The sequence below is a fragment of the Lepus europaeus genome, chromosome 3 (genome assembly GCF_033115175.1).
Source record: "Lepus europaeus isolate LE1 chromosome 3, mLepTim1.pri, whole genome shotgun sequence".
Lineage (NCBI taxonomy): Eukaryota > Metazoa > Chordata > Mammalia > Lagomorpha > Leporidae > Lepus > Lepus europaeus.
Genome location: NC_084829.1, coordinates 129,138,480 through 129,159,076, shown reverse-complemented (window position 1 = coordinate 129,159,076; position 20,597 = coordinate 129,138,480). Strand labels below are relative to the sequence as shown.

At 38.7% G+C, this 20,597-nt stretch overlaps 1 protein-coding gene across 1 annotated transcript in view; it reads right to left on the bottom strand.

Moving 5' to 3' along the window:
* Nucleotides 1-20,597, bottom strand: part of LAMA2 (laminin subunit alpha 2) — a 698,138-nt gene that overhangs the window by 243,631 nt on the left and 433,910 nt on the right. The window contains exons 21-22 of the mRNA XM_062187263.1: nucleotides 15,050-15,230; nucleotides 11,314-11,450 (exon numbers count right to left, since the gene is read on the bottom strand). Of these exons, the coding sequence (XP_062043247.1) occupies nucleotides 11,314-11,450; nucleotides 15,050-15,230 (318 nt within the window). The remainder of the gene's footprint in view (nucleotides 1-11,313; nucleotides 11,451-15,049; nucleotides 15,231-20,597) is intronic.

Sequence of the window (20,597 nt, the reverse complement as noted above, 5' to 3'; positions counted from 1 at the left end):
TTTAAAGGATTTATTTATTTGAAAGAGTTTCAGAGTGAGTGAGTGAGAGATACAGACTCTTCTATCTGCTGTTTCGCTCCCCAAAAGGCTTGCAATGGCTGGGGCTGGGCCAGACCGAAGCCAGGAGCCATGAGCTTCTTCTGGGTCTCCCATGTGGGTGCCGGGGCCTAAGCACTTGAGCCATCTTCCACTGCTTTCCTTGGAACATTGGCAGGGAGCTAGATCTGAAGTGGAGCAGCCGGGACTTGAACTGGAGCCAGATGGGATGCTGGTGTCACAGATGGTGGCTTTACCCATTACACCAGGAGGCCATCAGGTTAATTTGAATATCCACCACTACCAGGGATGTTCCTGTCTGGTAGTTTACTTGAGCAAATAGTGTTTCTAGGATATGACACACAATCCCTAGTTTCTGCTATTGTCTTTCCTGGCCAAATGTTTCATAATCTTCCCACACTGTGATAGTAAAGTGATCATCCAGTCTTATTTTTGCTGTCAACTTAGTTACATATTTTTTTTTTCATTGATACACAGAAAAAACTATAATAGAGGATGATACTATAAATTATTTTAAACTGAAAGATTCAAACTGACTATTCACATATTAGATACACGCACATAGGCTTGAAGGCATTGAATAACCACAGCCATTGTCTCATCTTTATAGAATATTACATGTGGACTGAAATTTTACAATTAGTATAATTTACTTATTCACTTAAATATTTTTTCTTTACCAATTATCTTGAATATATATGGACTCACTTAAACAAAATGAGCCATAATCAGCAGTAGAAAATTATGATACGCTATGGAGACTATAATCATGTAATAAACCTAAAAAGTCTTGTGAGACTTTATTTATAAATTCATATGAAATATCCGCTACCCAATTTATTATATAAAACCAAAGAAGTGATCCTTAGAGAAGAGTGACAGTACAAGTAGACATTGGGATCTTTATAAATCTGGAAGTTATAGAGGGGGATAAACAATATCATTAACCATATGTTTAAATAGCACTATAGCCAGTAATCAAACTTAAATCATACTTAGAAGACATGATGTTTGTTTAGCAAAAGAGGATTTATTCAGAATCCCCCTGCTAGTGAAAGATGTCAGCCTTTGTATTCTACTTTAATAATGTTGTGTGTGCTCACATCTCAGCATGGAGAAATTATCCATGACACAAAGAAATTAATAATTCAGAAACTTAGATTTTTCATAGCCGTTCAAAGTGACAAAAAGTCAATCACCTTCAGCCAGCATAATTTTTACCAATGATCAGTAAAACTGATAGACTAACTCATACAACTGTGTTTTTATATAAACTTGGATTGAACCCTATCCATATTTACATCTTGAACATTAGGTATAGATTTCAATTTCAGGAACTTCATTAGACTTTGGCCAAATCATGGGATTTTGTGGATAGAATGGAAACCTCATAAGTTTCCTTATGGTTTATTCGAGTCTAAGTGATAGAGTAGATGAGCATGCTTGATGTTGAGATTGCAAAATATCAACCATAAAAACTCAGAGTGTTGTTTACACCAAAATGCTTTTGAAATTCTTGAGAAATTTTTTATTTAGTTTCCAAAACTTAGCTCTGTGGAATTTCATATTTAACAATAACATTGACAATTGAAGAATAAGTGTCCTGTCTAGTTTTTATTTCTTTAATCACATCTGTTGTCAAATATATCAACTTCCTTGATCATCAGCTATATTCTTGTTCTATTCTAGATCACTGTTCAGACATTTCACCATGCTTGTAAAAAGATTAGAGTCTATTTTATGTATGCTAACTCACCGAAAAATTAGTTTATATCTCTATAGGCTAATGATATGTGGTCAAATAGGCTACACCTGTTGATCACGTTCCATCATTTCCCAACCCAACATGTTCAGTTGGAATAACTCTAACGAATAAAATGCCCATACTTACTGCTCCTAAATTTAATGGAATTTAATCCTACTTGACCTTTGTGTTACATTTGGTACAAAAGAATGTTCCTTCTTTTTAAACAATTTTTTTCTTAGTTTTTACAACAAGTACATGGTTTACTTCTCCCTTTTAAGCTACTAAACTACAAAACCAAACAACCAAACCAAACAAAAACCCATGAAACAACGACCTTCAGAAACTGGATGAGAGGAAGCAGAGGACTGTGAATCCTGACAGAAGGAAAACAAAGGAGAATTGTAGGCAGGCAGTTCCTACGCTGCAACACACAGAGGACACACTCAGGGAAGGCCCAGTGCTGGGGCTCAGGTCAAAGACTAAGGGTGCAGTCCGGCAGAGCAGGCACAGCTCAAAGTTATGGAAGCCAACAGAATTTGCACTCAGGAAGGAAGTTAAATAGGAGAGTCCAGGGATGTACAGAAATGTTCTTAAGTGTTTGACGGAATATCAATATGTGAATGCATGGTATGAAATTCCATGTACTTGTGGGAAAACACATTGGAAAACCCTAGTACTCACAGGAAACTTTGAATAACTCAGGTTCCCAACAGCCAGAATGGAGATAAATACTAATGTCCTAGGTAGAATTCTGAGAAGAGTTCAAAATAGTAGTGGGGATAACTGATTTACACAGTTAAGACTGATCAGCATTTTCCCCAAGAAAACTTAAAAAACAAGTTCCAGAAAATCCAGGTTATCAGCCAGTAATTAAATTGTTTGCTAGGATAAAATTAACACTTTTTCAAGGACTACAATAAAATTTGATACACAGCAATCAAAAAATGTACAATGTCTGGCATTCAAATAAAACTTACCATGCATGTGGTAACAATCAAGCAAATATGACTCATAACAAGGAGAAAAATCAACTGATAGGAATAGGCCAGAAAGAAAGTAATGATGGAATTAGCAGATAATCATCTTAAAATGCTACTATTTATAAACACTATATATGTTTCAAGGATAAATGGAAAATAAGGAATAAGTTAAAAAAGATTTGAAATAGAATTTTAAAGATGAAAAACATATTTGAAATAAAAATATATTCAATTGGATTAATAACAGATTGAATGCTATAGAAAATAGATATGCTATCAGAATACCATAGATACTATATGATCAGTGAATTTGGATAGTTAACATAGAAACTACTAAAAATGAGGAAAACAAAAGGGGGAAGAGTAATAAACAAGATCTCAATGAGATGTAGGAAAACATCAAGTGATCCAATACTCACAAATGAAACTCAGATATTTAATAGGGGTAAAATATATTTAAGGACATTGTGGCTGATTTTTTTTTTTAATTTGATGAAAACTGTAGAGTCAACCATATAAATAACTCCATGGAAAATATAAACAGAAAAAACACAAAAAGATAGCATAATCTAATTGCTGAAAATCAACATATAAGATAATGTTAGAGATGCCACCTGCCTTTACCTGGCCAGCTCTCCTCCCAGGCCAGCCAAGTAATGAAAGTCAACAGAGTGCCTTCCCCTAGGAGGTTCACACCTCCCTTAGGATGTACCCCATGTGAAGAGATAGATAGGTCTGGGCCTCTTAACTTACAAGGCCTAAAGCCCAACAGATTATTATCAAGCCCCTTCTGTCAGGTTCTATTTGCCTCTCAATCAGAAAACTTAATTGTAGCTTAGACAGCACCTTTCTTAGCTCCTCTAATAATGACTCTGTCCTTTGTTCTAGACCCTGTCTAGCGCACTTGGGCCTCATTCCTTTGTAATCATAACCTCTACTCTACCACCAATGGCTCTACTCCCAACCTGTGTGTACTGATGGTCCTCTTCCCCACTTAATGCTGTATAATTGTTCAGACCTGGTTAATGCCACTCTTGGGATCACTGGTTACTATCCTCACTCTGTCTTTTATGACCTTGTCCAAATATGATCAGAGTCGGCGAACTTGGAAGGCTTCCATAGCCTTGGCAACTCATGACGACAGCCTAGGATGGTTACTGGCGCCACAAACTAGAGTGTCAATTTGTTGGGTCAACAACAGGAGTCACTGTGCACTTGCTCCTCATGTGGGATCTCTGTCCTTAATGTGCTGTACATTGTATTTAATGCTATAATTAGTACTCAAACAGTATTTTACACTTTGTGTTTCTGTGGGGATGCAAACTGTTGAAATCTTTACTTTATATACACATCAATTTAGCATATATTAAGAGAATTGAAAGTGAATCTTGATGTGAATGGAAGAGGAGAGGGAGCGGGAGAGAGGAGGGTTGCGGGTGGGAGGGAAGTTATGGGAGGGGGAAGCCATTGTAATCCATAAGCTGTACATTGGAAATTTATATTCATTAAATAAAAGTTAAAAAATAAAAAAATAAGATAATGAAGGAAATATAAAGGCTCTTTTAAACAATAAAACAAATAATAATTATAAGCAGTCTGAAGTATGAGATATAACAATAAAGTTAGAATAGTTAATGGAAGAAGAAAAATGACATGAATGGGACATTTGAATACATGCAAGGAATTTAAGCACATTGCAACTAATACCTCACTATTTGAATTAGATTAGGGTTTGGACATTTAGCCCAGTTTTAGATCCCTGTGTCCCACATCAGAGTGCGAGGGTTTGATTCTTGACTCTGGTTCCTGACACAAACTCCTTGCTAATGTAGATCATAGAATGCAGCAATGATGCCTCAAATAAATGGGTTCCCTCTACCCATACTGGGGACCTGTACTGTGTTCCTGGCTCCTGGCTTTAGCACTGGCACGGTCACAGCAGTCATGGGCATTTGAGGAGTGAACCAGGGAAGGGGAGCTCCCTCACTGAATTCATTCTACCTCTCAAAAGAATAAATACAACTTTTTTGAAAAAGAGGTATTCATTTATTTGAGAGGCCGAATTACAGACAGAGAGGGAGAGACAGGGAGAGGTCTTCCATCTGCTGGTTCGCTCCCCAAATAGCCACAACAGCTGCAACTAGACCAATCTGAAGCCAGAAGCCAGGGAGTTCTTCCGGGTCTTCCAGGTGGGCGCAGGGGCCCAAGGACTTGGGCCATCTTCCACTGCTTTCCCAGGCCATAGCAGAGAGCTGGATTGGAAGAAGAGCAGCTGGGACTTGAACCGGCACCCATATGGGATGCTGGTGCTGCAGGCAGAGGCTTAACCTACTAGGCCACAGAGCTGGCCCCTACATCCAGCTTTTTTTTTTGACAGGCAGAGTGGATAGTGAGAGAGAGAGAGACAGAGAGAAAGTTCTTCCTTTTTGCCGTTGGTTCATCCTTCAATGGCCACTTCGGCCGGCGCATTGCGCTGATCCAAAGCTAGGACCCAGGTGCTTCCCCTGGTCTCCCATGCAGGTGCAGGGTCCAAGGACTTGGCCATCCTCTACTGCCTTAGCAGAGCCATAGCAGAGAGCTGGCCTGGAAGAGGGGCAACTGGGACAGAATCCGGTGCTCCGACCGGGACTAGAACCCGGTGTGCCGGCGCCGCAAGGCAGAGGATTAGCCTGTTGAGCCACGGCGCCGGCCCTACATCCAGCTTTAAAAAATAAAAATTTATTTTTTTAAATCTTAAGATCATATTATGAGTTATAGATTTTTATAGCAGTAAAATACCTGGCAACAAAAGCATAAGATAGGAAAGGGAACCAGATATTTACTATTTTAAGGTTCTTATGCTAATATAAAGTGGTATATTCTTTTAAGGTATACTATGCAAAGTTAAGTATGCATGAGAGCCCCTGAAGAAATTTTTGGAGAAATGGAAACTAAAGCGTGAGTTTCAGGGTAAACATTTGCTTCAGTGTTTCAGATACTCCTTCTAACACCTGCATGCCACATCACAGGCCTGATCAGAGACTTGGCTACTCGGCTTCAGATCCAGGTTCCTGCTCAAGCAGATTATGGCTCCCGCAGCTGTGTCCCTGCCACTCATAGGGGAGATCTGGATAGAGGTCTGAGCTCCTGGCCTTGGCCTGGCTCAGCCCTGGCTGCTGAGAACCTTTGGAGAGTTAACAAATAGATGGAAAATCTGTTTCTCTCTCTCTCCCTCTGCTTTGCAAATAAAAATGAAAAAAGTATGAGTTTACTTTAATACAAAAAAGTTTTGATATGTATTCAAGTTTTTAAATAATATGTATTTGCCATGTATTATAAAAAGATGTTTTTAAATCAAAATAATTCAGTTTTAATTCCATTTTTCACAAATTTCTGATATACCCACTTATAAACTAAACAAACAATAAACAAATGTAAAACAGATAGGTATAGTAAAGTGGAGTTGTTACAGAAATTATTTAATCAAAAAAGAAAGCAAGAATAGTAGGGTAGACTAAAGCAAACACCAAAAACATGAGACTTAATTCAATCCTGTGGATGACTGCATTAAGCAGAAGCAATTTGAAAGCTGTAATTATAAGGCCAAGGCATTAAGATGGGATAAACACAAAAATGCAAATATATATACACATTAAAATTTCAAAATGAGAGGTAGAACAAATGATAGCATGTAAAAATAGAGGCTACTCTAACACCAATCAAAAGAAAGTTGGATATGAATGTAAGAAAAATGTATACTTCTGAATAAGGAAGATTAGCAAGGGTAAAGAGGAACATTTTATAATGCTAAAAGTGCCGACTTTTTTTTGACAGGCAGAGTTAGACGGTGAGAGAGAGAGACAGAGAGAAAGGTCTTCCTTCTGTTGGTTCACCCCCGAGTTGGCCGCTACGGCTGGCGCTCTGAGCTGATCCGGAGCCAGGAGCCAGGTGCTTCTCCTGGTCTTCCATTCGGGTGCAGGGCCCAAGCACTTGGGCCATCCTCCACTGCACTCCCGGGCCACAGCAGAGAGCTGGACTGGAAGAGGAGCAGCCGGGACAGAATCCGGCGCCCACATGGGATGCCGGCGCCACAGGCGGAGGATTAGCCAAGTGAGCTGCAGTGCCGGCCAAAAGTGCCAACTTTTAAACAGACATAATGATGTTAAGTGTGCGTGCAACACCGCACTCTACAACACATGAGTAAACACCTGAGAGAACTGAAAAAAGAAATAGGCAAGCCAAAATTATAGTTCAACACTTTCAATGCAGAACGTGCAGACATAAAATTCATTAAGAATTGGCCATTAGAAAAAATGTTAACAACAGCTCTAGTATCTGCATTGTTTTCAAGTGCACAAGATTTAACAATCAAAGTGGGCACCCTTGTGGTCCATAAAACCAATCTCAATGAATTTCAAACGATCTGATATAATATCAAACATATTAGGCCAATAAACTAAACTAGATACCAGTAACTGAAGAACATTTTGAAAACTCACAAGTACCTGGAAATTTAATATCACATTTTGAAAGAATCAATCAATAAAAAAAATCTTCTCTTTTTTCATCAGTCTTTCTAGAATATTATCAAATTCATTGATTTAAAAAACAGTTTCTGGTTTATTCTAAAGTATTTGTTTTCTATTTAACTAGTTATGATGAGGGAATACTTTTCAGTGCACTTCACAAGTCTAGCAGTGTCCCAATTCCAACACCAGATAACAATACAAGAAAAAAGTTCTTTACTGATATTCCTTATGAGCATAATTCCCAAGTCACTAACAAAATCTAACAAACTGGATCCAATATAGTTTCAACAGGATAACCCTTATGACCCAACAAGGTTTATAAATAAGAGGACTGGAAAGCTGGATAGGCATTTGAAAATCAATCACAGTATGATTCATATTAATAGTTTAAAAAAGAATATCATGCCATCTCAGTAGATTCAGAAAAGGTATTTAATAAAATTAATATACATTCATGATAAAAAGCTTTCAGAAAACTAAGAATATAAGAGAATATTCTCAAACCCAACAGAGGCATCCATATGTAAGACACAGCTAACATCATTCATTCTCAAGACTGAATGCTATCTATTTAATACAAGAGAAAAGGCAAGGACTGGTCCCACCATTTCTAGTCCATTTTGTTTTTACTGCAATAGAACAAGAAAATGAATAAAAAATACAGTTTGAAAAGTAAGAAATAAGGCCGGCGCTGCGGCTCAATAGGCTAATCCTCCACCTGAGGCGCCGACACACAGGGTTCTAGTCCTGGTCGGGGCGCCGGATTCTGTCCTGGTTGCCCCTCTTCCAGGCCAGCTCTCTGCTGTGGCCCAGGAGTGCAGTGGAGGATGGCCCAAGTGGTTGGGCCCTGCACCCACATGGGAGACCAGGGGAAGCACCTGGCTCCTGGCTTTGGATCAGCGTGGTGCGCTGGCCACAGCGGCCATTGGGGGGTGAACCAATGAAAAAAGGAAGGCCTTTCTCTCTGTCTCTGTCTCTCTGTCTCTCTCACTGTCCACTCTGCCTAAAATTCTATTTGTAGGTGACATGATTATCTATGTAGAAAGTCCCAATGAATTTATCAAAATCAATCTATGTTACAGTACAAAGGCTAAAGTATAAAAATAATTGTATTTTTGTATTTAAGGAACAATTAAAAGCTGAAATGAAACCGCATTCACCTTTGCATTAAAATATGAGACACTGCTATATTTAACAGTATTTGTATAAGGCTTGCATACCAAATTTATAAAACATAACTGAGATAAATTATCAATACCTAAATAAATTCAAAGTTATATTATGTTCATGCACTAGAAGATACCAGATTGTTGTCAATTCTTCCCAAGCAGATCTAGAGATTCAATATAATCCTAATCAAATCCTAGCAGGGTTTCTGGTTGGAAAAAATGGCATGATGCATTGAAAATTTTTATGGAACTGAACCAGATTTAAATCATCTACAAGGTAATCTTGGAAATCTTGAAATATGTCATTTCATGCCTTGCTAGAAAGGTAATCAATACCTTATATTATTAGAGGAAAAAGACATATACCAAAGTAATAGAGGAGAGAGTACAGAAACGCATCAGCATAAAATTGATTTTAACAAAGGAATGAAAGTAATTCAATGGGAAAAGGATAGCCTTCTGAACAAATGACACTGAAAAAAATTGAATATCCATGAAAAAGTGAACTTTGATCATTATTTCATACCAAATACCAATTAATATTAAAAATGGAACAGGACCTCAATTTGATATCTACGTAAAACTTGAAGAAAACATACAGAAGAAATCTTTGGGCAGTGACTCAGGCAGATATATTTACATAGAAAACAAAAACCATGAGCCAGAACACAGAGATAAAAAACTATTATTTCTAAAATGTAGATGAGGATGTGAAGTGAAAGACAAGCCATCATCTAGAAGACATATAGTTATGGAACTATATATGTACATATTTATATATGTCATAGGACTTGTATTTAGAATTAAGAACTCTCACAACTCATTACTGAGAAAATAAGCAACCCATAATAAAATAGGGAAAAGATTTATAAATGCTTCATAAATATGTATGAATTATAAATAAATGATTCCCAACATCATTGTGTATAGAGAAATGTAAAAGATATGAATTCCTAAAATTAAAAAGTGTTGGTAAAGATTTGGAATGTTTTTGAAAGAGAAATGTGAACAAGTCCGCAAAAATACTTTCGACTTACACAATGATGCCCATAACAAAATTATTCATAATAACTCCAAAGTAGAAATGATTCAAAGGTTGATCAAATCATATCAGATAAGTAGATAATAGTATATCAATGACACATTATGAAGAAATTAAAAAGAACAAATTACAGGTATAGAAACAGCATGGATGAACTGCAAAAGCATCAAAGTAGAAGAAAGCCAAGTCCAATGAACACAAACCAACCTCAAAACAAAAACACAGAGAATGATTCTAAATATATGAAGTTGGGCTGGAGCTGTTGCGTAGCAGGTTAAGCCGCCTCCTGCGGTGCCGACATCCCATATGGGCGCCGGTTGGGTTCGAGACCCGGCTGCTCCACTTCTAATCCAGCTCTCTGCTGTGGCCTGGGAGAGCAGAGGATGGCTCAAGTCCTTGGGCCCCTGCACCTGCGTGGGAGACCTGGAAGAAGCTCCTGGCTCCTGGGTCCGGATCAGCACAGCTCCAGCCATTGCGGTCTTTTGAGGAGTGAACCAGCGGATTGAAGACCTCTCTTTCTCTCTCTCTCTCTCTCTGTAACTCTTTTTTTTTTTTTTTTTGGACAGGCAGAGTGGGCAGTGAGAGAGAGAGAGACTGAGAGAAAGGTCTTCCTTTTGCCGTTGGTTCACCCTCCAGTGGCTGCCACGACCGGCGCGCTGCGGCCTGCACACTGCGCTGATCCGAAGGCAGGAGCCAGATGCTTATCCTGGTCTCCCATGGGGTGCAGGGCCCAAGGACTTGGGCCATTCTCCACTGCACTTCTGGGCCACAGCAGAGAGCTGGCCTGGAAAAGGGGCAACCGGGACAGAATCCAGAGCCCCAACCGGGACTAGAACCCGGTGTGCCGGCGCCGCAAGGCGGAGGATTAGCCTATTGAGCCACGGCATTGGCTTCTGTAACTCTTCCAAATGAATAAATAAACCTTTAAAAAACACCATATATATGAAGTTATAGCAATGATAAAACTACAGTGATAGAAGGTAAAAAAGCCTGTGTATAGGGGCACAAAGGATGCTTATAAAACTTTAACCAATGGTGGAAACATCATTTTAAATGGGTACATTTCTTTTAATTAATACCTCTCAAAAAGGTGATCAGGAGAACACCTTGAACTCCTCACCATTTCTTCCTAAACTTGCTCCTCCTCCCATAAACCCATGGCATCAAGTGGTGCTCATCATCATCCATTCTGCAGTCAAGCCCGAGCTGGGAGTCATCTTTAGCCTTGTGGATTGCCCACCGGTCTACTAGTGCATCAACCCTCCCAGCTCCTCATCGAGACCCCACGACTGGATCCAGGCTTTCAGCTGCTCTCATCAGAATCTCATCAACAGCCTTGTAAACTGGTACTTTCACCTCTGATGCTGGATCATTTCTTCAATCTGGAGTCTCGCTGAGTCATTTTCCATGGTCCATCCATGGAGAAAAACTGAGTTTTCCCGAGCTCAGTGTTGTAAACATAACTTCAGAATTCCTTCAACTACTTCCGGAAAACTCCTGTAATTACTTCCTCACTTCATTGTAGTATACTTTTCAGATATATTTCAGTGTGTCTAGGTATGAGGTTATAGCTATTTTGGGTTACAGAATTTGATTTTCTTCACTTTTTTTTTTTTAGGTCCCATGGAGGGTTGCATACATGTATATTTACTTAATCATCTTTCCTATGATTAAAATCTAAGACACAGATCAGTATCTTATATTGTTTTGTGATATAATTTGGATTTTGAAATGCTCTGTTCTACCAAAATAAAAATCTCTCTCTCTAAAAAAAAAAAAAAAATTCAGATGAATAGAGTGATTCACTCACCTTACAGCCAGTGATGATGCTGTGGCCCCAGGTGTTGGGTGCACATTTAGAACATTTCTCTCCAACGGTATTGGGAGGGCAAATGCATTGACCAGTTATCGGGTCACAATTATTACCCAGGTGGGAACAGTCGCAAGCTTCATAAGCACAACAAAGGAAACAAGGATGAAAATATTAAACATTTGATATAAAAGATTGAGTTTTATATTGTTTTGATTGTGTTGTTTTATCTTCCTTACATTATTTAAAGATCCATGGAAATAAAAAGTTACAGGATATATCAGAGGATTTGATCAATAAATGCACCTTGTGTTTCATTTAATAATTTTAAAAGTTCAAGCATTTTTAGGTTTCCTATAAATTTTAAGGGTGGAAAGAATGGATGCTATCAAATTTCCTGTTAAATGTAATACCTTGTATCCAGATATTATAAAGCTTAAAATTTGCATATGTAAATTCAGCACTTACTTTCCTATGCTGTATTCATCTTTTTCTATCTTATTGATGACTTTGATTTGTGATAAAAGCCAATAAGCTTAATAGGCTTCTTAAATGAAATGCATTAAATATACATACTTTTACAAATGGCACATGAGGATGTTTCAGGTTTTCAAATAATAGAATTACAGATACTGTCTACATGTTAAAATTCTTAAAAAATTTTATCACAGGCCTATTTCAATATTTTATTTTCTTAACCCTTATGCAATATTACACATTTTAAAGAATGGAAAAATAAAGTTTCAGGATATATTCAAAGCTGATCAAAGAATGTTAGCAATTTACTATTTTTGTTGACTTAGCTACTGAGAGTGTATTTTGTTTTACTTTTCAAGAAAGTACTTTTTTACATTTTTAAGAACTTTTGTATAAAGGTAAAAATTTCATGCATTTCATATAAGAGCATAATGATACTTTTCACTGTACCCTCCCCCCTTCACTCCCATTCTCCCTCCTCCTTCTTTTCTATTTTTCTTTCACTTTTTATAATGTATGCTTTCAATTTTCATTTTAATCATGTTTAACCACCCTCATTTGATAGGCAGAGAGAAACAGAGCAATCAAGACCCCACGGCACTCTCCAAATGCTGACAATGCGAGGACTACTTAGGTCCAAAGTCGGCAGCAAGGTCTCCCACAGAGATGGCAGAAACCCAGTTACTTGCGTTATCACTGCTGTCTCCCAGGGTCTACATTACCAAGAAGCCATAATTAGGAGCCAGAGCAGGGTACCAAACCCAGGTGCTCAGATGTGGGTCACTGGCACATTAACCAATGTCTTAACTGTTAGGCTTAAGGCCCGCTCCTAATAGTTTATTTTAGTGTACAATTTCATATCAAAGTAGGAAAAGAAACAGCAAATTCTTGAATTCATGTGGAAGACAAATGTTATAAGAAACCTTCTAATTGGTTCTATGATTAAATTGTTTTAATGGAATATATTAAGGTATTTGATTAAGTTGTTTTTTTAAGGGATCACAATTATCACTGTTTACAGCATTCCATATGAGCTGTGAAAAATGTTTAGTAGGATGCTGCATTTAGGGTAAGCACCAGATAAATGTTAGTCATTGTTTTTGTTATTATTGTTGGTAGTGGTAATTTTAAACCAAAGGATTTATTTTATATGTGCTGTTCATTAAGAAGAAAAGTAGTTAGCATTATGATTAAATTTATGTGCTAAAACACGTCTTGCCATGGTTTGAATCATTACTGGCAAATAGAAATTCTCTAAGTAGTTCTTCAGTGGAATCATAACAAGGAGCAGGAAGAAGACACAGATAATTAGCTAGTTTCCCCTGCCAAAGTGCAGTGTTTACCACGGTTAATATTCCTGTTAGAAATAATAATGATAAACACACAGCACTTACAAGTCAGCCCTTACTCTAAATGTCTGATAGCCATTAACTCAACTAACTCTTACAGAGCCCCTATGACGTAGATACTGCTGTTATTCTAATCTAACAAATGCATTTTGCAGAGGGAAAATGAGGCCAAATCACTCAGTTGAGTTCACAAAACCAGTTGCTGATGAAGCCACTGGATAAATCCAGGCTGTTTGGTACAATTCATACATACAGCTACCCTGACTGTTTTGTGCTTTTCTCTTCTGATTCTCTGGGTTAGAATGATACCGGGTCTGCATTTCTGCGATGTTATCACCATTTCAAACTTTTAAATAACATTTTTGGCTCAATTTACATTTTTGTAATATATTTGAATTTATAGCATTGTTACTTTACAGTAAGTAAAAATAAGAGGTTTGGATTTAGAGAACAGAGTATTTTATTTTAAATATTATAAAATGCAACTCTATTAGTTTTTGGAATATACAGATTTTTGGATTAGAGACAGTATACTGATTCTTAGGGAAGTTACAATGATGACACTGAATAACATAATGGTTTAGTTTACGATAAAAGCCCTCTCTCTCAAGTGTTGGAGTCTATCTGAAAGATACTGTTCATGAAATAATTTTAAACATCATCCCCACTGCTTCTCACATGAATCTGCTATGATAGTCAATAATAATGTTTTAAAATCTTACAATGGCTCTGAGAATATCAGAGTAACATGAAGGCCAAATCGATGATTTTAGAAAGCAAAGGTAATTTTCCACCTAGTGATTGTTGGGTTAAGGTCAAGCCTAACTTAGTGACACATAAATCAAGGCCAATGCTTGATCTTCAGTTCCTTCTGAAGTGTGCTAATTGTTTTCTTAGTTCACGATTGGGAAGGCAGGTGGTAGCTGGGCGTATGCGAATGTCACTTTTGGAGTGAGCCAAGAAAGCCCTGCTAGCATTGCTCCATGAACTAAAAACCTAGAGCCAACTTGTTTTTCTCTGAGAACAGGACCATTTTCAAGGCAGCTGGAAGATGACAAAAACACTTCTCTTGTACCAGAAAAAAATATTAACTTCCTCGATCCTCATACACATTTTGCAATAGGAAAAGCTGAAATGTAGTAGCTTGGGAATAGAGTTCCAATAAAGATAATATTGACAGCAGAAAAATGGAACCTACAACTTTTAGTCAGCAATCACCATGGAGTGACTGGCCCGCTGAAGGGGCACTACAGTATCAGGATCTGCACACGGGGATTTACTGAGTTCTTGCAAGCATGGTTATTTTTCTAGGGCACTGTTTCCTTGCTACTGCAATGTATTTCATTTCTTATTTAACTTCAAGATAGACACACATTATTCACTAAATAATCTGCACTACATATGAGGGGTCTTCCAAAAGTCCATGAAGGGTCAGGCGGTTGGTGCAGCAGGGATGCCTGCACTCCACATCAGAGAGCCCGAGGGTGAGACCCAGCTTCTTTCTCATTGGTGTGCTGGGATGCAGCTGGGGGTTGCTCAAGTAGTTGGGTCCCTGCCATCTAGCTGGTAGACCAAGATCGAGTTCCAAGTTCCTGACTCAGTACCAACTACTGCGGGCATTTGGGGAGCAAACTGGTGTATGGAAGATCTGTTGTGTGTGTCTCTCTCTCTCTCTGCTTTTTAAATAAATCTTTAAAACCTTCATGGGAAATGTGCATTATGAACAACTGTAGACAGGTTTCAACATTTCCTGCACCCAAATGAGGAACCTTTTAATTCTGTTTTCCCATGAACTATCTGAAGTACCCATGTATTGTGAAGGTGCATCTCTAAGTGAAATGCACTCTCACAGAAGCAAAGACATCACAAGCACAGAAGAAATATATAGGACTTAGTCCCTTGGCACAGACCTATGCAGCCTCCTTCTTGGAAGTTGAAATATCCATGGGCACAGCGGTCACATTTCTTCCCTGTGACTCCAGGCTGGCACCAACACTGTCCACTCTCTTCACAGTCAAATGATTTAGATCCGAAGGAATTACAGTTGCAGGGAACACAGCCCCTTCCCGATTGCAGGCCGAAGGTTTCACGCTGGCAAAGAGGAGGAAAGTGAAAAATGGAGAAAAATAAATTTAAACCACTTGAGGCACAATGAAATAAGATCCACAATTCCAGTTAGGAAAATCAGTTAGGAAGAGGGAATTGATGAGTTATCAGGGCTCTTCACCTATTATGACAATTGGGTTATCATTTAATTGGATGTACTGTTCCATGATTGTCAAAGAGAAAAGTCTAATTACTTTCAAATTTCAATAAAGAATTAGGCATTATCTTTTTTTAAAAAAGATTTATTTACTTATATGAAAGGCAAAGCAACAGAGAGCAGGAGAGGAAGAGACAGCAAAAGAGATCTTTCATTTACTGGTTCATGCTCCAACTGGCCAGTACAGCCAGGGCTGGGCCAGGCTGAAGCCAGGAACTTCATCCTGGTCTCCCCCATGGGTGGAAGGGGCCCAAGTACTAGTGTCATCACCCTTTGCCTTCCTAGACACATTAACAGGAAGCTGGATGGGAAGCGGGGCTGTGGGATTTGAAAACTAACTCTGATAGGGGATGCTGGTGTCACAAGCAGTAGCTTAACATGCTGCACTGTAATACTGGACCCAGCATTATTTTTCTGTCTGTAACCTTTTAATAGGCCATTCCCCATTTTTCCCAAGGCTCTACCAGTAATGTAGAAATAAGATATGTGCACTACTTACAATTGACTTTATACTTGCTTCATTTCTAATCATCTAAATTGATGACTTTTAGATCCTTTTTTTAAAATAGAGATTGATTGATTTATTTGAAAGAGTTACAGAGGGAGAGAGAGCGAGAGCGAGAGAGAGAGAGAGAGAGAGGGAGAAAGAGTGAGAGAGAGAGAGAGTGAGCTTCCATCTGCTGTTTCACTCCCAAGCAGGCTACAACAGCCAGAGAAAGGTGAGGTTGAAGCCAAGATCTAGGAGCTTCACCCAGGTCTCTAATATGGGTGGCAGGGGCTAAACACTTGAGCAATCATCTGCTGCTTTTCCCAGGCTATTAGGAGGGAGCTGGTCAGAAGTGGAGCAGCGAGGACATGAACTGGTACCCATAAGAGGATGCCAGTGCTGCAGGTTGTGGCTTAACCCACACACCACAGCACCAGCCTCTTCCTTTGCACTCTTTCAACCTGGTACAAATGCCTTCCTCATTAATGAATGACCTGCAGCCGAAATTCAAATACCCTCTTCCCCTAATATTTGACCTATGTTTTGCCATTTATTCATAAAATCTTCTAATTGTCTATACAGTGTCTGTGTATGCCTACACTGGACAAATGAGGCCTTTTCTAAAAGATTTATTTATTTCAAAGACAGAGTTACAGAGACGAGAGAGAGAGAGAGAGAGAGAGAGAGAGAGAGAGAGAGAGAAACTCTACTACCAGCTGGTTCACTCTCCAAATTGCTGCAATAGCCAAAGAGAAACCAGGAGCCAGCAGGTTTACCTGGGTCTCCATCTGGGGAATGAAACCGTGGATAGAAGATCTCCTCTCCTCTATCCCTCCCCAACACATAATTTTGACTTATAAATAAATATTTTTTTTAAAAAAAGAAAATGCTGTCTATCAAAACAATATTCCTGTTACAAAATTGAAAAGCATATATCCTTCTTAAAATACATCAGTGTTGTCTGTTTAAAGATATCACATTAATATGATGTTTTAATCTGAAAAATTAGTCTCAGTAATTACTTATTTATAAAAATAATTTCTATTTTAGAAAATTAGTCCTAATAATTACTTCTTGGTAAAAATAAATCTTGCCACTTAATGTGAGCTTCCCAAAGAGAAATGAATTAAACCTCATATATTTTTGCTCCTACTGTTAGCAGTATTAAAAATAAGTTCTAAAAAACAAAATCACACTGAAAATTACTTTTAAAATGATTATAGTTAAGAATAGTTTTATTTTTTAAAGTAAAATGGGCTGAGTTTGATAATCATTTTGATCTTTATATTTACTGGTTTTATTTTTATTTCTATTTCTAATTCAGATTTCATTATACAATTTAAGAAGAAAATTTACAACAGTTCTAACAAATGACATGATTTTTAATTAAAATTACCTATATAAAACTAAATACAACATTTTTATTCCAAAAAGACAATTTAATGTAAAATTCTAGCTACTTGGCATAATTAATAAGAAATTAGGACCATTAGAGCTCAAGTATGCCCAGTAAATATGGTTTATCATAGTAACAGACAACCAATTAGATGTTCAATATTAGAGAAATAGTTGAATAAATTATGATACATTCATACTATGAAATGATATTCAATAATTAAATTCCATTTTGAAGCAATTCAATGATATGAACATGTACAGGATACAACATTAAGAAAAATATTAAAGAGAATACAAAATTATAAATATATTTCCATAATACATGCATATGATAATTTATAATGACACAGATATTACTCAGACATGCACAAATAGAAACTTATATCCATATGAGTACATAGAAAACAGACTAGAATATAATAAGGCAATATTTTAAACTCTCTGAATCTTAAAAGTAATACTTTGCATTCATGCTTATTTTCTAAATTTTCTTCACTTAGCCTGTATCTATACATATATATGTATAGATATTGCATATTGGTATATATGTATATATATACATATATATGAGCATACATGAAAAATTCTTAGAAAATTTGTATTAATAATATTGCAGGTTGATTTCAAAAAATTTTTTTAAACAAACTATCTTTTAATACAATTTTCCCAAAAACTTTCAAAAACATTTTTTTAAAAATTTTTGGTAGATAGAGAAATCCCATCTTCTGTTTCACTTGCCAAGTGCCTGTATTAGCTGGGGAGGGGCTGCGAACGAAGTCGGAAGCCAGGACAAAATCCAGGTCTCCCACAAGGATGATAGAGACCCAATCACGTGGGCCATCACTACCGCTCCTGCTATGTGCATTAGCAGGAAGCTGGAGCCAGGAGCTGGAGTTGGTACTCTGTTTTAGGATACAGGCATCATAACAGAATCTTCGCCACTAGGCCAAATGCAAGCAACCTGTGAACTTTCTGAAGTATTCTCATATATGCACATACACCTTTAATGAGTAAGTAAATACAATATTAAACGAAAATGCAAATCCCAGTTATCAGTAAGAATTCTAAAGCTGATAATGTAAGAAAATATACTAGCAGAAATCTTTCTATTATACTTTTCTAATATTTAAATAACATAGATTTAAAGTCTAAGTTATACCAAAATAAACACTACCAAATTTCAGTAATAAAATATTCATAACTTTGTTCTTCAAAAATCTCTTTGAAACATGAGGAAAACCTTAGTAAACAAATTTAAGGAGCAAATGTTCCCATGCAGTAATTGAGATTAATGAGGTACAACAAGCATGAGAGAGAGGGCCTGTCCAGTCCCAGTGGGAAGATGGATGAGCTCCCATAAATTCTATTCCCTTGGGGTAATAATACATTCTAGAATTCAGATACTATGTTTCCTATGTGCCAAGCACTGCTCTGAAGCCCTTCACAAATATGAACTCTTTCACTCCTCAGGACGATCCTGGCAGATAATTGCTACTGTGAGTGTCCTGGTTTGTTTTGTCATTGACAAGGTGGTGAAACTGAGGCAGAAAAAATAATTTCTGGGGTCCACACTGTGTTATACTGGGCTAAGCTTCCGACCTGTTTGACCAGCATCCCACATAGGCACCAGCTGCTGTCTTGACTGCTCCACTTCCGATCCAGCTCTCTGCTATGGCCTGGGAAAGCAGTGGAAGATGGGAAAGCAGTGGAAGATGGCCCAAATCCTTGGCCCCTGTACCCGCATGGGAGACGCAGAAGAAGCTCATCTCCTGGCTTTTTTTTTTTTTTTTGCATCAATATAAACTTACTTTTTTTTTTTTTTTTTTTTGACAGGCAGAGTGGACAGTGAGAGAGAGAGACAGAGAGAAAGGTCTTCCTTTTGCCGTTGGTTCACCCTCCAATGGCCGCCGCGGTAGCGCGCTGTGGCCGGCGCACCGCGCTCTTCCGATGGCAGGAGCCAGGTACTTCTCCTGGTCTCCCATGGGGTGCAGGACCCAAGGACTTGGGCCATCCTCCACTGCACTCCCTAGCCACAGCAGAGAGCTGGCCTGGAAGACGGGCAACCGGGACAGGATCGGTGCCCCGACCGGGACTAGAACCCGGTGTGCCGGCGCCGCAAGGCGGAGGATTAGCCTGTTGAGCCACGGCGCCGGCCCATCTCCTGGCTTTGGATAGGCTCAGCTCTGGCTGTTGTGGCCATTTGGGGAGTGAACCAGCAGATGGAAGAGCTTTCTCTGTGTCTCTTCCTCCCTCCCTCTCTGTCTCTCACTCTGCCTCTCAAATAAACAAATAAATCTTTAAAAAATAAATAAATAATTATTTCTAAGGTTTCTTCATTTAATAATAGTAGTAATATTATCCATGGGGCTGGCACTGTGGCCTCGTAGGTTTAGCCTCTGCCTGTGGTGCTGGCATCCCATATGGGTGCTGGTTCAAGTACCAGCTGCTGCTCTTCTGATCAAGCTCTCTGCCTAGGGCCTGGGAAGGCAGTAGAAGGTGGCCCAAGCGCTTGGGTCCCTGCACCCATGTGGGAGACCAGGAAGAAGCTCCTGGCTCCTGGCTTCAGAGTGGCTAAGCTGTGGCCACAGTGGCTACTTGAGGAATGAACCAGTGGATGGAAGACCTCTCTCTCTGTCTCTCCTTATGTCTTTAATTCTGCCTCCAAAATAATAAAAAATTCATCTCAAAAACGAAATAGAAAAGTACTAAAATCTGCCATTTACTAAGAATGCTCCATGCTTGTGCCTTATATACTGTTCTATTACCCTGCCGAGGCCTGGAAGGAGCAACCCCCCCCCCCCATCTCTCCCTAGCAGAGATCCCACAGTATGGAGTGCTGATGACTGCCAACCTCCAGCTGCAAATCTTTTGAATGCACCGGAGGAGCTCTCAATGCCTTGAATGCTTATGTCCAAAGCGATGGAACTGGAAAAAGAGGACAGGCCTTTGCAACGGGATGGAGTGAGGGTAAAGGCCTCAATAAATGAGAATAGTGGGTTAATAAAAGGGGTCCCAGAGGGATATGCTGCCAGGTTACAGTGAGGGACAGCAGGCTCTCACCAGAGAATCTGCCAGTGCCTCCGTCCTGGATCCCTACCCCTAGAACGGACAGGAACTCACTCAGTCTATGCCACTCTGTTATAGCTTCTGCACTGGACTAAGTCAGGCTCATGCTGGCTCATGGTTCTTCAACACTTTTCCCAGTCAATGGTTGATTACAGCAAGGCACCAACTCAGGATTCCTTGAATGTGCAAGTTTTGCTTGGCAACTTTGCACAGACCAGGCCACGCATTTGAGATTTTGGCTGAG